This window comes from Chlorella variabilis, assembly GCF_000147415.1.
Source record: "Chlorella variabilis unplaced genomic scaffold CHLNCscaffold_4, whole genome shotgun sequence".
NCBI lineage: Eukaryota > Viridiplantae > Chlorophyta > Trebouxiophyceae > Chlorellales > Chlorellaceae > Chlorella > Chlorella variabilis.
The window spans coordinates 62,728-76,756 of NW_005435084.1; the positions used below are offsets into that span (position 1 = coordinate 62,728).

Consider the following 14,029-nt stretch of genomic DNA (forward strand, 5'->3'; position numbering starts at 1 on the left):
CGCTTTTGCTTGGTAGCCGGACAACGGCAGAGCAGCAGCAGCAGGAGGAGGACCCACCACAGCAGCAGCAGCAAGAGGGCCATGTGCAGCAGCGCATGCGGGGGCTGCTGCGGCTGGCGGCAGCGCTGGTGCAGCACGCGCAGCCAGAGCTGGCGGCGGCGGCAGAAGCGTTAGCGCTGTTGGATGGGCAGCAGCAGCAAGGAGAGCAGCAGTTAGAGCTCGAAGAGGAGAGCAGTGAGGACGGCGAGGAGGCGTCAGGGGAAGAGGATGAAGCCCTTCCAGCAGCAGCAGGAGCAACAGCCGGAGCAGCAGCGGCAGCAGCGGCAGCAGCGGAGGGCGCCCCACCGTGCGGATCGCCAGTGTGCGGGTGCAGCAGCCAGCCGGCAGCGGCACCGCTGGCAGCAGGGGGCCGCAGCCACGGCTCTTTGCCACTAGACAGCCCCTCGCCGCGGCAGAGCCACGACTCGCCTCAGGCAGAGCGCACAGCTTCCGATGCCAGTGCTCCCGAGTCGCAGCCAGCAGCAGCAGCCGCAGCCGAGGTGCGGCAGCAAGCCGCGCCCGGCAGCAGGCAGGCGGCGCCGCGGCGCGACGCGCTGCTCCCGCTGCGCCTGCTCATGCAGCAGCTGCTGCTGCTGCCAGCAACCCGCAGAGGGCTCCACGTCGACCGCCTGCTGCGCTTCCAGGAGCCCCATCCGGCGGCAGCGGTGCCCCAGCAGCAGCATGCGACAGCAGCGGCGGCGGCTGAGGGGGTGGAGGGGCACGCGGCGGGCTCGCCGACGCAGCGGGAGCGGCTGCCGCTGCTGCCGCAGCCCAGCTTGGAGCAGGAGTTCCGGCTATATCACTCTCGACTCATGGCAGATAAGGTGGGCTGAGCCAGGCTTTGCTCAAGCGGGCAGCACCACGAACGGCGGCATGTGGCGCAGTGGTGCTGTGCCACACTGGGCAGCCCTGCGCAGCTTGGCCTGCCTGCACCCACCCCCCGGCCCACCCTCCCTCGCCGCCCCTGCCTCGCAGATGGATGCCGCGGGCAGCCTCATCCTGCTCTCCATCCTAATCCTGCTGGCCAAGGACCCTACCGCCGTGGTGCGAGTGGGCCACCCGCTGTTTGTGGCGCTGGCAGCAAACCTGTCGCTGCCGCTGCTGGCGCTTGCGCCGGGGCCGCTGCGCAACTGGTGAGCATGGGGTGGGGCGGTAGGTGGGGGGAGCTTAGGCAGCCATCTAGGGAGCGCAGGCTGGCGAGTGCGGATGCACGAAGCAGCGTGGCCCGCGCACCGCTGCCTCTCACCGCCAGTTTGCTCATCTGCCCCAACCCGTGCCCCTGCGCCGTGCGCTCCCCGCAGGTATGTGCAGCGGCGGGAGCACGTGATGCAGGCCTTCTTCCTGCTGGCGCTGCTGGTGCAGCAGGCGTCGGCCAACTTCATCAACAGCGAGGTCTCGCAGGTGGGCTGCCTTCATGCTGCCCTGGTGGCGGGCGCGGAGGCGTCGATCGGGGCACGGTGTGCGTGCGTGTGTGTGGCACGCTGCTGGCGGCAGGATGCCTGGTGGCGGTGCGGAGGTGGCGGGCATGGTGTGTACGGGCACATTGCAGTGTGTGTGTGTGTGTGTGAGGTGGGTGCCTCCAGGTGGCAGTGACGGGGCAGCACGCCGAGCCAAGCCTCAGCGTCTCGCTGCGCTCCTGCCTGCCTGCGCCGCCACGCAGAGGTCCCAGGCCCGCTTCATCAACGCCGGGTTCGCCTGGATCACGGTGGACGGCCTGCTGCTGCAGGTGGGGCAGCAGGAGTTGGCGGCAGGCCGGGCGGCTTGGCTGCTGCTTGGCTGCTGCCTGGCGGTGCGCCTGTGTGCGCCCCCTGCCCGACACCATGCACGCGCACACAGCCCCACCACCTCCCCTCCCCTCACATCCTCCCTGTCCGCAGATGCGCTTCTGTCGCCAGCTGCCCACCCTGCTGGCCTGCTTCCTGCTGAACCTGGGCGTCATCCCGGAGGTCTGCGCCCGGTTCCACACACAAGTGCCCACGCTGCGCTGCATGGGTGAGCGCGCCGGGCTGCGCGCGTGTGTGTGCGTGTGTGTGTGCGTGTGTGTGTGCATGGTGGGAGGCCGCTGTCGTGCCTGGCACGCAATTGTGAGCCACAGTTGAGCCAGCTTCCCGACCTTGCGCCTGTGCCTGCGCCTGCCTGCCTGCGCGCAGCGGCGGCGGCGTTCCGGGGCCTGCTGTTCACCGCGATACCGCTGCTCATCATCTACCTCATGGAGCTCAGGGTGCGGTACGCCTGGCTGCGGCGCCGCCAGGAAGCTGCCGCGCAGCGCGAGGAGGCCCGCCAGCAGCAGCGCCGCCGCCTGCTGCGCCGCCGCGCCACGCCCCCGCGACCCGTGGCGGCGGCCGCCGCGGTGGCCGCGACCGCGGCGGCAGCCGGCAGCGAGGCGGCAGCAGCGGTCGAGCTCAGCACTGGCCCGTCGTGACTGGAGGCGCCCGGTGCGAAATGCCATGTGCAACTCATGAGAAGCCCTTATCACCCGCAACAGCCCAACTCCAAGCCTTGCCCTTACCTGTTACGTATTTGTTCGCTCTCAGCCCCCGCCCTCCCACCGGAGTGTTGCTCGGTGCACTGGACTCCACAAAACGCATTTTGTCAATTCAAGCACAGCCGCTGCACCTGGTCCCGCTTCCAGCGTACCGTACGGTACCTTCACTCTCCTGCCTTTTGGTCTCTCCATCGCCACACTCTCTGCCACCGTAAACACTGCCAACCACGAGTGCTGTTGGAGCGAGGAGGCGCAGCAACACATTGCACGTCGGGATGGGGACAGCTGGTGTGGCGTGCCGCCACGCCCGCATGCATGAGCACCACCGCTGACTCCTGCTGGCGGCTGCTCTCCCTGCCGCCATCGCTCTTGGCTCCCTCAAGGCTTGGCCCTCGCAGCAAGCCACACCCACAGAGGGCTGTGGCTTAGCCCTCACAGCAGCTTGAGGTGCCCCGTGACCTGGTTGACTGCGCTCTTTGGGGCGGGGCCAATGGCCAGCACGGTGCGGCTGCCGGGGGCCACCTGCGGGGAGGGCAGGCCAAGAGTGTGCGTGTGTGTTGCTGGATGGCGGTCGAAACATAAAGAGTCTCCAGATCCAGGCCACAGGCTGTGGCGCTGGGGAGATTGCAGGCGGCGAGCAGAGGCAGGTCACCAGAGAAGCGGTGCAGGCGCCAGCTCCACCCCCCCTCTCCACACACACACGCACACCTGCGTGCGCCCCGCGTCCTGCACGATGAAGGTGGGCAGCCCGCGCGCGGCGGCCTCCGCCTGCAGCTGCCGCAGCTCCTGCGCAGGCGCGGAGAGGGCCATGAACCACACTGAAGGAAATGCATTGAAAAGCCATGAATCCCTGGTGGCCAGACGATGCAGGCAGGCGATGCAGGGCTGGGAAAGCCCCAGTTTTCCGGCGACCAGCCAGCAGCAAGGGCTCACCAGCGTGGAGGCGCCGCGCAGGCAGACCTTGGGCTGCCCGCACGCCTCCCACTGGTGCAGAGCGGCCGTCTGGCGCCGTTCGTGCAGCCGCTCCACAGCGCCCACCGCCGCGTGCGCGCACTGGGCGCCTGCAGGCGGCGGCAGGGGTGCAGGGCAGCTGGGGCTGAGAGGCTGCCGCGGCTGGCCCGCCACGTTCCTGCAGCTGCTCTCAGGTGCCCCAGACACAAGCAACACGCCGAAGTTGGTTTGGCGTGTTTGCGGCAAAGTCTCATGAAAAACCTCCCTCTTCCTTCCCCCGCCTCACCTATCTTGCCCTTGCCCATCTTCAACTCATCGTTCACCACAAGAACCATCTTGAGCTCCTCCCGGGGAGCGGCCAGGCTGGCGGGCCCGCCGCCGCGCCGCCGCCGCCCCCCTCCTGCTCCAGCCTCCTGCGATTCGTCGCTGTCATAGCCCCCCTCGTCCACCCGTGCCTGCAGCGATGCGGGTGCAGGCAGGGGTGCCGTGAGGTGAAAGGCCGGACTGCTGCGCCCGAGTCCGGCAGGCGCGGTAGGCGGCAGGCGGCAGGCCACAGGCGGCGTGCAGCGCAGAGCACCACCACCGCCTACCTTGGCAAGCCAGCCGATCACGAGGCCAATTGCCAGCGCAAAGCCGCTTCCCAGCCACTGAATGGTGGCCATTGCGGGTTGATCGGCTGTGGGTTATCCGGAGACTTCAGCAGTGATTGCATGAATAGGCGATGCGTACCGGGCGCCCTGATCACTCCATTTTCGCCACGTACTGCGCCCAAGTACCTACGGTTGCCGATGCAGTCTTGAGGCGGGCGATGCCGGCTGCAACACGCTCTTGGCACGATGCACATCCGTTTTCTGGATGATGACGATGGCCAGGGGCCCGGTCCCTCGCCCGCAGCAGCTGTTCCACATCCCGCCGCGCATGCGGCCTTTGCCGGCACCCCCGGCTTCCAGTGCGTGTCCTCCATCCGTGTGGACTTCAACAAGGACGCGACATACGTGTTTGATTTGTGCCACAATGGGGCCGGCCTTGTGGCCGCCTCCCTGAGCAACACGCGGATCAAGCTGTTCAATTTCAGGTGTTTGGAGGCCGCTGGGTGTGGTGCAGAGGCAGCGCAGGGTACCGGCCGCCGCTTGCCGCCGCCGCCGCCGCTGCCTGGCCGCCGACGCCCTCTGCACACACCACCCACGCGTTGCTGCAGCGAGGGCGGCCTCACCTTTGCCGGGGACCTGGTGGGGCACGAGGGCATGGTGCGGGAGCTGAGCTTCGCACTCCCCGACCAGCCGCACCTGCTGCACTCATGCGCCGCCGACGGCACGGTGCGCGGCTGGGACGCACGCGTGGGGCAGCAGGTGGAGAGGTGAGCAGGGCAGGGCCCAGCCCATGGGGGCACCAAGATGTGTGCGCCGGGCGGGGGCGCTGCTGAACTTACTGTCTTGGCGGCGCTGCCTTCAATGCTGACTGTGCTGCACCCGTGCATGCCACCGTGCCACTCGACCCCATCGCGCCCTCCCCGCCCACCTGTCCTCTTCCCGCCCGCCCCTGCAGCTACGCGGCGCCTCGCGTGGAGCTGCTGTCGTGCAGCACCAACGGGGCGCTCATGGCGGCAGGCGGCGGCGACAAGGTCCTGTTCTGGGACCGGCGCACGCAGGTGCGCCCCTGGCTGGGCCGGGGCGCTGCGGGTGCAGGCTGCTCCCTCCTGAGCTGGCTGTGGCCGAGTGCTGCTCGGCAGGACCCTACTTGCTTGGGCGCCGGGCTGGTGCTGGCGGCTGTTTGATGGAGGCTCCACCCCGCCGCTGCAGCATGGGCTAGGGCTGCCCCTGTGCCAAACTGCGGCCACCCGTCGAGCCCTGCCCCTGCGCCCCCACTTCTTTCTTCCCTCCCTGTGCAGCGCCCCGTGGCCTCCTTTGCCGACACGCACGCCCAGGACGTGACCCAGGTGGCTTTCCACCCCACCCACCGCTCCATGCTGGTCAGCGCCAGCGAGGACGGCCTGATCGCCGTGTTTGACACCGTGCCGCAGCTAGGTGCGGGGGGGTAGGGCCCTGAGTAGTAACACCGGCAGCTAGGTGCGGGGGGCGCGCTTGCTGTTGCTTGGTGCGGCTGGCAGCCTGGCCGGCGGCAGGGCGGCGCAGGCCTCCAGGAGCCAGCCTCGCTCGCGTGTCCTGGCTGGGAAACCCTTCATGTGATGCATCAGCAGGTACTGCACCGCCCGCAGCTCCCTTCCCTCCACATCTTCCTCCCCGGCCCACCCACCACCACCACCACCACCACCGCCGCCGCCGCCCTCTCCACCCACTGCAGACGAGGACGAGGGCTTCAAGGCCGCCCTCAACATCGACACCTCTGTGGCCCAGCTGGGCTTCTACGGGCGCCAGGGCGAGCGGCTGTGGGCACGCAGCGGCGTGGAGAGCCTGCACCTGTGGGAGTGGGCGGCCGCCTGCGACGACGATGCTGCGGGTGGGTGTGCTATGAGCGCCAGTGTGGGCGCGGTTGCATGGGTGTGGGCATGGGTGATGAGGATGCCGGGGCAGTGAGAGGGGAGGTGTGCGCGCCAGGGGCGCCGTACCTCGGCCAGCCTCTGTAGGCAGCTGCCTCTCATGGGCTGGTCCCGCGCGCCCGGCAGCTACCGCACGGCTGCCGCGCTGCTCCTCCTCCCCGCCCCACACGCCTCTCGCTGCCCCGCCTCGCCCGCAGGCGGCAACGGCGCGCTGGCCGAGGCGCTGGACGCCCGGGAGCAGCTGGCGGCGGCGGCGGCGGGGTGTGCAGCGGGCCAGGCGCTGGCTCCCGGCCTGGACTACCTGGTGGGCTGCGAGTACAACGCAGCAGCAGACCAGCTGTGGCTGCTGGCGGGCAACAATGCTGGCGCGGTAGGGTTGTTCCCTGTGGTGGAGCCGGCGGCCAGCAGCAGCGGCGGCGGCGGCGGCGGCGGTGGCGACGGCGGCGGAGAAGGAGATGGCATGCAGCAGGATGGTGCGGCGCCGCCTCCGCCTGCGCAGCAGCAGCAGCAGCAGTCGCGGCGGCAGGTGCAGCTGTTTGGGCAGCCGCAGGCGGTGCTGGCGGGCGGGGCGCACAGCGATGTGGTTCGCTCGGTGCTGTGGCCAGGCGCCGTGGGCGGCATGTGTTTGTCTGGTGGGGAGGACTCCAAGCTGTGCGTCTGGAGCCTGGCCCAGCAGGCAGCGGGACAGCCGCCGCAGCAGCAGCAGCAGGGCCGCCCCGGGGGAGCCTCCAGCACCGGCAGCGGCAGGGAGCAGGGTGCGGCGCGGAAGCACCACCACTCGCACCAGCACCACACGCACCCGCACCAGCAGCAGCGGCGAGGGGCGCCTTACTGATTGAGAAGTGGACATGTAACCAATAGTTGCTGCTGATAAGAGAGCTAGGGAGTGGGTGGTGCTGATTGTGTGGTTGGAGGGTGTAAGCAGCAGCACAAGGCTACCTGTGGCTCTCCGGAAGTGGCGACCCTGTGGTCACATGTGGCGGCGCGCTGGCGGCGCCAACCCCCGACGACATCCGATGCTTGCCTTTTGCTTGCAACCCTGTCACGTTCCCTCGCTCCTGCTGCTTGTGGCCACCGCCAGCCACCACCCACCACATGTCGCCGACACTCCCCCAGATGCAAACCTGCGTGGCGGCATTGCGTCCAGCAGCATGCCTGCGTGCGCCATCAGGCGCCCGGCGCCCGGCGCTGGCCAGCAAGCCCGCGCTGAGACGGCGGCACCTGGTGACAAGGGCGGCGGCCGAGAATGCGCCAGGGGGCGCCGAGGAAACAAACACATTTGCTCTGGTGAGGCCAGACCTGCGGCCGCGTGTGGGCCCACACCGGAGATCGGGTGCCGCCGCCGCTGCCGCCGCCATGTGCCGGCACTCTCCCACTGCAACAGCCACCCACGGCCCACAGCCACCGCACGGCTTGCCACGCGTTGCGGATCTGCAGCCCGTCCGCGCAGACGGCAGCGACCACTGCGATGCCTGGTGGCGCCGCCGCCATGTGCCTGCTGCCGACGCGCGGCCGCCCTGCCGAAACCTACCGAACGGCCACACCACCCACCCTCCTCTGCAGGCCCCCTCCAAGCCCAAGTCCCCCACCGGCGAGATGGCTGCGTATTACCTCCAGATGCAGCCCCACCTGTTCCAGGAGGCTGTGCAGACCGCATTCCAGCGCATCAAGGAGCAGCGGCAGGCCGACGAGGCGGCGGAGCGGGCGCAAGAGGAGGCCTCCCAGCAGGTGCGGCCCCAGGCCAGCCAAGCGGCCGGCCGGGCAGCTGCCGGCGCGATGCTCAACCCCGCATCGCTTTCCAGGGAAGCCGGTTGCCTGTGGCCGGCGCGAGGCATGCAGCGCTCCCTAGCAGCACCTCCTGCCGCATCCCTTGGTCGACCCCTCGCCCGCAACCCCCCACACACGACAAGCATCCACCCACCACGCCGCCGCGCACCACACGCAGGCCTCGGCGGCTGGGGACGCGGCCGCCTCAGCCTCCGGCGCCGCCGACCTGGTGCTGTACCGGCGCATGGCTGAGGTGAAGCGGCTGGAGCAGATGCTGGCGATTGAGGACCTCATGTACGTCTGCATCCTGGAGAAGTTCCAGGTGGGCAGCGCCGCAGGCTTCCAAGATTTTTTATTAGGGGTGGTGCAGGGTGCGGGGAGGCGCGGGCGCGGGGCAGCTGCCCGGCTGCCCGGCTGCCTGGCCGCCCGGCTGGTGGTGGCGCGACTCGTGCTGGCGGGCTGCGGCGTGTGTGGCTGGCCAGCTGTCCTGATGTGCGGAGCCGTTCCGTGGCTGCCTCGTGGCTGCCTGCCTGCCTGCCCACCCCTCGGCCTGCTTCTGCTGCCCTGCAGGAGATTGGTGTGGACATGCTGCCGAGGGTGGAGCCGGTTGAGGAAAGCACCGCCACGCTGCGTGCGCTGACGGGTGGGTGGCTGTGGAAAGACGGCAGTGGGAAGACGGCGGCAGCGGCTAGACAGCGGCTGCAGAAGATGGCTCTCTGTGCTGCATGCACCCGCTGCTCCACAGCTAGCGCCCATGCAGCCGGCGTTGCCCCTCCACCGCCGCCTGGCACGCTTGCCTGCCACGCTTGCCTGCCACCGTGGCCCCAGCCTGCCCGCCCTTTGTGCCTAACCCGCCCCTGCCCCTGCCCTGCCCCTGGCCCTGCCCTGCGCCTGCGTGGCCGCAGAGGGCGTGCACAGCCGCGAGGCGATCGACATGGTGAAGGAGCATGTGCTGGCGGTGCTGGGCCCCGCCTCCATGGCATTCTCCAACACCATGATCAAGATGAGCAAGCTGCAGGCGGCGCAGGTGCGGGGCCGGCGGGCGCGCGGCGCGCGCCGGTTGCTGGCGCCGCGGTGGTGGCGGGCACGGCAAGGAAGGGGTGGGGTGGTGTATATGCGCCGGTGTGTGCGGTTGCGGGACGCCGCTGAACGGGGGCCGCCTGTTTCCGCATGCGCCTCGTTGCCTGCCGCTGCAATGCGTGCTGTACCGCCTGTCCCGCCCTGCAATGGTACCGCAGGTCTACGCCGCCTCCATCATGTTTGGCTACTTCCTGCGCCGAGTGGACACCCGCTTCCAGCTGGCGCGCCAGCTGGGCGTGCTGCCCGCCAGCCGCGAGGACGCCGTGGCGCGCCTGGAGCGCCTGTTTGCGCAGGTGGGGCGGGGAGGGGAGGCTTTTGCTTTTGGCTCTGCCGTTCTGTGATGCGCCGCGTTTTGTGCCGGGATCTGACGGCATGCGCTAGGCTGGGCTGGGCTGGGCGGTGCGGCATGCTGCGCTGAGGCTGGTGGCTGCCAGCCCTGGAGCCTCCCCTCCAAGTGTATCCCCCCCCCCCCCCACACACACACACACTCTGACATTCACACCCACACACAACCCCCACTCGGTTTCCCTGGCAGGCGGATGAGCTGGAGTCGTCGTCAGACCCCGACACCGCGCCGCCGCTGGAGCCGCCGGCAGAGGGCGAGCCGTCCACCTCCTACTCTAGCTCCGCCAGCGGGGCGTCGGCCGCAGGCGAGGAGCCCGGGTCGGGGCTGGTGCGGCGGCAGAAGAGCGCGCTGCGGCGGTATGTGGAGAGCTTCGATCAGGAGACGATGCTGGAGACGGCGCGGTGGGTGCCCGCTGGGCTTCTTTGTCCCGTCTGCCCGGGCACGCTGCTCCGCCCTGGCATGCTGCTGCTGGTGCAGCGCCGCTTCTGCTGCCGCCAGGGCTGACCTCGCCAGGGCACCTCGGCCCTGCCTGCCCTGCCCGGCCGGGCCCTGCCCGGCCCGGCCCGGCCACACACACACACACACACACACACACAACCGCCTGTCCTGCCCGCTGCTGCTGCCCCTCCCCTCCTGCCAGGCTGGTCACCATTGAGTCCGCCACGCTGACTGAGCGGCAGACCCAGGCGCTGTTCGGCGACATCAAGGCGCTGCAGCAGAGCATGCAGGAGGCGGTGGGGCAGGATGCGGGCAGCATGGTGAGCCTGGGTAGGGGTCGGAAGGCTGCATGGGGTCGCAGGGAGGACAAACCCGGGGCCTGCACGATTGCATGCGTTGCTGGAAGTCTGCTGTAGTGACAGGGATGGAGGTGCTCCTGCCCCTGACCCCGCCACACGCTTCTCGCCCTCCCTCCCTCCCGCATTTGTGTGGTGCGCAGGAGGAGATCATGCAGCGGGTGCAGGAGGCGGTGGCAGAGGGGCGGGTGGAGACGGTTGTCATGACCGTGGGAACGCAGCGGCGGGCCGTGCTGGAGGCTATCGCCTATGGCTGCTTCCTGCGGGACGTGGAGAGCTGGGTGGACAGCGAGTACGAGCTGCTGACCCCGGTGGGCACGGCGGGCAGCAGCGGCGAGGCGTGAGGGTGGCGCGTGGGCCAGCGGTGCTGAGAGTGTGAGAAGGGGTTTTGTGTGTTGTTGGGCGGGCGCTCCGGCTTCCCGGCGCAATAATTTAAGCACTGCCTGGCCTTGTGCAGCTTTCGATTATATCTTGCTGCAACGAAAGGACGGGTGTGCATGCAACTGCGCAATTATGCTGCGCTAAAAACTATGCCCCGGTTGGCTGCTGGTGGTGGCAGAGTAGCAGAGGGCTGGCGTAGCTGCTGGGCTCTTGGCGGGTGACGCTGAAATGCGACCATTCGGTGCAGGCAGTGCATGCTGAAGTCAGCTGCGCTGCCGTCTTGCTTCCCACCGGTGTCTAAGAAGACAGCACATCTGCATGGTGGCGGCACCAGGGCAGCGACGGAAAGGGTCACAAAGACCAGCGCTGCTGATCGCTCAGGTACCTGACCGGTCAGCAACCCCACACCAGCCCACTCACGGTAAGAGGCTGTGAAGCGCTTGGACCTCATGGTCGGCGCCTGCGGCCTGGTCCTGTAGATGGAGCAGCCCGAGGGCCCCACATGGAACCTCAGGCAGCCGGTGGCTGTGCGGCAGAGCTTGCAGCACCCGCCATAAGTGGTCACACCCGGCACTCGGAAGGCGGGCTTGTCGGGAAAGCGAGCGCCACGGCGGGGTGCCCCACATTTGCGCTTGTAGCAACGCTTGCGGGGCGCTGCACGGAGGGTGTGGCAAGAGTGGGGGGGGGGGGGGCGGTAGCAAGTTTGATGGGCACGCGCGCGTTTGCTTGGTGCCTGGTTGCCGGCAGCTTTGCCAGCAGGGAAACAGAGCATTGCAACAGCTTAACGCTGGTTCAAGCAGTGGGTGTGAACTTACCCGCAGTGGCAACAGCCTGAGAAGATTCGAGTGGAAGAGAGTAAGGAAGCAGAGGGCAGGTCTGGCACCTGCACATGTGAGGCAGATGAGGGTGTGGTTGTGGCGGGGGTGAAGTGGGGAGGGGGCCGGCACAAAACGCACGCCACGCGCTGCAGCCCCAACCGTCTCCTATCGTGCCCTGCCACCCTTGCGTGCCTGACTTTCCACCCTGCAGCAGCAGCAACATGAGCGGCGCAAATCAAGAGGCTGAACACCGCTGCATAGAGTGTGGCCACATCATGCATCTGCAAGGTAGTGGCAAGAACATGGCATGCCACCCGCAGGCGTCAGCCCTACCGTAGGCATCCCAGCACCTACATGAAGACGGGAAAGAGCAAAAGCATTTGAAGTCAGCAATACCAGACATTTACATTGGTGAGGAGATGCAGGCAAGCTATGTGAATAGGCGGGGAGAGCAGACAGCCGCTCAGCCCCCCTGCTCAGCCATCCTGCAACCGATGGCCGTTCGCTGGAGGGAGCTTACTTGGCGCCGTCACCCTGCTTACTTCGATCGTATACATATTGGCCCAAATCGCACTCGCCTGCACCACAAGAATGGATCCGGGGATATTGGGCGGAAACACACATGCTATTCTTTCTTGGTGATCAACCCTGGGCTAGCAAGCCATGCTGGTAGATAAAGGTAAAGGTGGGGAAGAGCCTCCACAAGCTTAACTTCCCGGTTTTAACGTCTAGCTTTAGACCATTATTTGATCTGCCCGACGCGCCAAGTGCAGTACCCCCCACTAGTAGTGAATGGGTCCCGGGGAGGCCTGTGCCGAAGCCTTGGCGATTCTATTAGGCGTTCCCGAAGGAATTGGCTTGGATTGGCACTGAGCCGGTCAGCTATGCCGCGTTTGTCCTCACAAAGTTTCGACATGAGAGGAATCGAACCTGTGCCCTCTCGGAGGGTTTAGACACTAGCTCCAGCGCCTTCAAAGAAGGCCTTTCTTAGCCGCGGCCGCGGCCGGTAGAGCTGTAGGCTGCAGGCTGCTAAACCCAACAATTGGCACACATGCTTTCCAATCACCTTGGCACATCCAGGCAGTGCCCAGCCATTCAGTGGGCTCACTACATTGGCTCGTATCATACACAGTCGATGCACACTTCTGCGAGTGAGCAAACAGGGGGCGCAGCAATCAGCACGCACACCAAATGACAGGGAAGCTGTCCGTGGGCAGCAGTTTCCACACAGGCACACCTCGCACAGGAATTTGTAGCCATAGCCATCAGTGCTGCAAGCATCGCCGTCGCCGTACTTGTCTGTCGCCACCACCGTCTCCCCCTTCTCGCAGGTGTCGTAACAGCTGGGCGCTGTGCCCCTCCTGCCGCGGGGGGGGAGGTGCATGGGAGGCAGGGGGGCACCGCGGTCGGCTGCTGGAGGAACGTGCCAGTTGGGCAAAGCGGCACGCGCACCCAGCACGACCACACCCCCCATGCCGCCACCACTTACCAGGAGTACTGGCACCCGTTGCACTCCTTGCGTCCGCACAGCTTGCACAGCACCTTGCCGCTGCCCGTCCAGCACTCGTGGCCATACCAGGCGTAGGGCGAGTCATAATCGTTGTATGGCTGAATGCCGAGGCCGGGACTGGCCACGGGGGTCCAACCAGTGGGGCAAGCGCCATAGCATGCTGTGGCAGTGCCAAACCTGGGCAACAAGGTGCAGGGGCGGGAGAGTTCAGTGCATGGGGCAGCACTGCGGGCGGCGCCTCGTGGGGAGGGGCGCACCCCTGCATACACGTGTGTGTGTTTTGGAGGTGGTGGGCTCCCCAAGCCAGGCCCCTGCGCGCCGCTGGAATTGCCCAGCCGGCGAGCAAGGTCGTTGGCTCGCTCACCACTTGAGCACGCATTGGTCGAGACGGGGCTGGCACGTCCTGCAGTAATGGAGGTGATAATTGTCAGCAGCTGCCGGCCGAGTGTACGGCACGGTCACGGTGCGGTTCCAGGCCCAGGTGGAGTATCCCGCCCCAATCTTCCGGCAGCCGGCCTTTGCGGTTGTGATCTGCAGCAGAGGAGAGGCAAGACATGAGCAGGTCCGGGAGGGCGTGTGTGGGTGCAGCTTTCGCGGGGGCCTCTGCGAGCGCCGTGAGTCGCGCATCGTGGCACAGGCACATTAGTAATTGCCGCCGCTTGGAGTGGCCATCTCTGTATGGCACTGGCAAGCTTGCAGTCTTACGTCCTGCCGACGTTGTCGTACGGGGCAGAGATCTGGGCGCCGCAGCTGATTCTGCAGGGCAGGACGGCATGCGAGCGGGTACAGCTGGAGTACCTGCGAGGGCTGCTGGGTGTGCGGGACAGCACCCCAGCCCTCACTGTGCTGGCAGAGACGGGGCAGCTGCCGCTGCCCGCCTACTGGACCTTGCAGGTTGCACGCTTTGTGAGCAACCTGCAGGCTATGGGCGGCGAGCGGGTCGCCCGTCTTGCCATGCTGGATAGCGTTGCGCTGGCTGCCGACACGGACACAGGGCTGCCACTGGCCCGGCAGCCCTGGGCAGCGCAGGTTAGCCGCGTTCTCGCGGCGGCCGGCGCCCCCTGCGACTTGACTGCTGACGAGGGGGTTGCCATACCTGAATTGGCGGAAGCGCTCCTGGAGCGCCATGTTGCCTCGTACACGCATGCATCCGTGAAGGTGCAGCGGTACATTGAGGACGTGTGGGGGGGCAGCATCTCTGCGGAGGCCTACACGCCTGCGTCGTTCCTGTGCGATGTGCCCGAGCGCCGGCGCCGGGTGCGCCTGGCGCAGTGGCGCACGGGGTCGCACTGGATGGCTGAGGAGACAGGCCGGTGGCAGCGGCTGGACCGCACCCAGCGCCCATGCCCCCACTGCCAGCC

General features: G+C 67.7%; 2 protein-coding genes across 2 annotated transcripts; one reads left to right on the plus strand and one right to left on the minus strand.

Annotated features, from left to right (window-relative positions):
* Positions 1-2,962: 2,962 nt before the first annotated feature.
* Positions 2,963-3,819, minus strand: CHLNCDRAFT_14837 (hypothetical protein; the record flags this gene model as incomplete). Its single annotated transcript, XM_005850172.1, has 4 exons — positions 2,963-3,046; positions 3,233-3,310; positions 3,458-3,585; positions 3,762-3,819. Coding segments are annotated over 4 exons (348 nt in total), but the record flags the coding sequence as incomplete, so codon positions are not given.
* A 492-nt stretch (positions 3,820-4,311) lies between these two features.
* CHLNCDRAFT_141875 (hypothetical protein) lies at positions 4,312-10,303 on the plus strand (the record flags this gene model as incomplete). The annotated part of the gene is made up of 15 exons (XM_005849913.1): positions 4,312-4,550; positions 4,674-4,832; positions 5,021-5,123; positions 5,364-5,499; positions 5,777-5,932; positions 6,170-6,727; positions 7,144-7,259; positions 7,536-7,700; positions 7,918-8,061; positions 8,310-8,382; positions 8,645-8,766; positions 8,978-9,112; positions 9,355-9,566; positions 9,806-9,923; positions 10,103-10,303. The coding sequence occupies 15 exons, from the start codon at positions 4,312-4,314 to the stop codon at positions 10,301-10,303; spliced, it is 2,637 nt and encodes an 878-aa protein (XP_005849975.1).
* Positions 10,304-14,029: the final 3,726 nt, after the last annotated feature.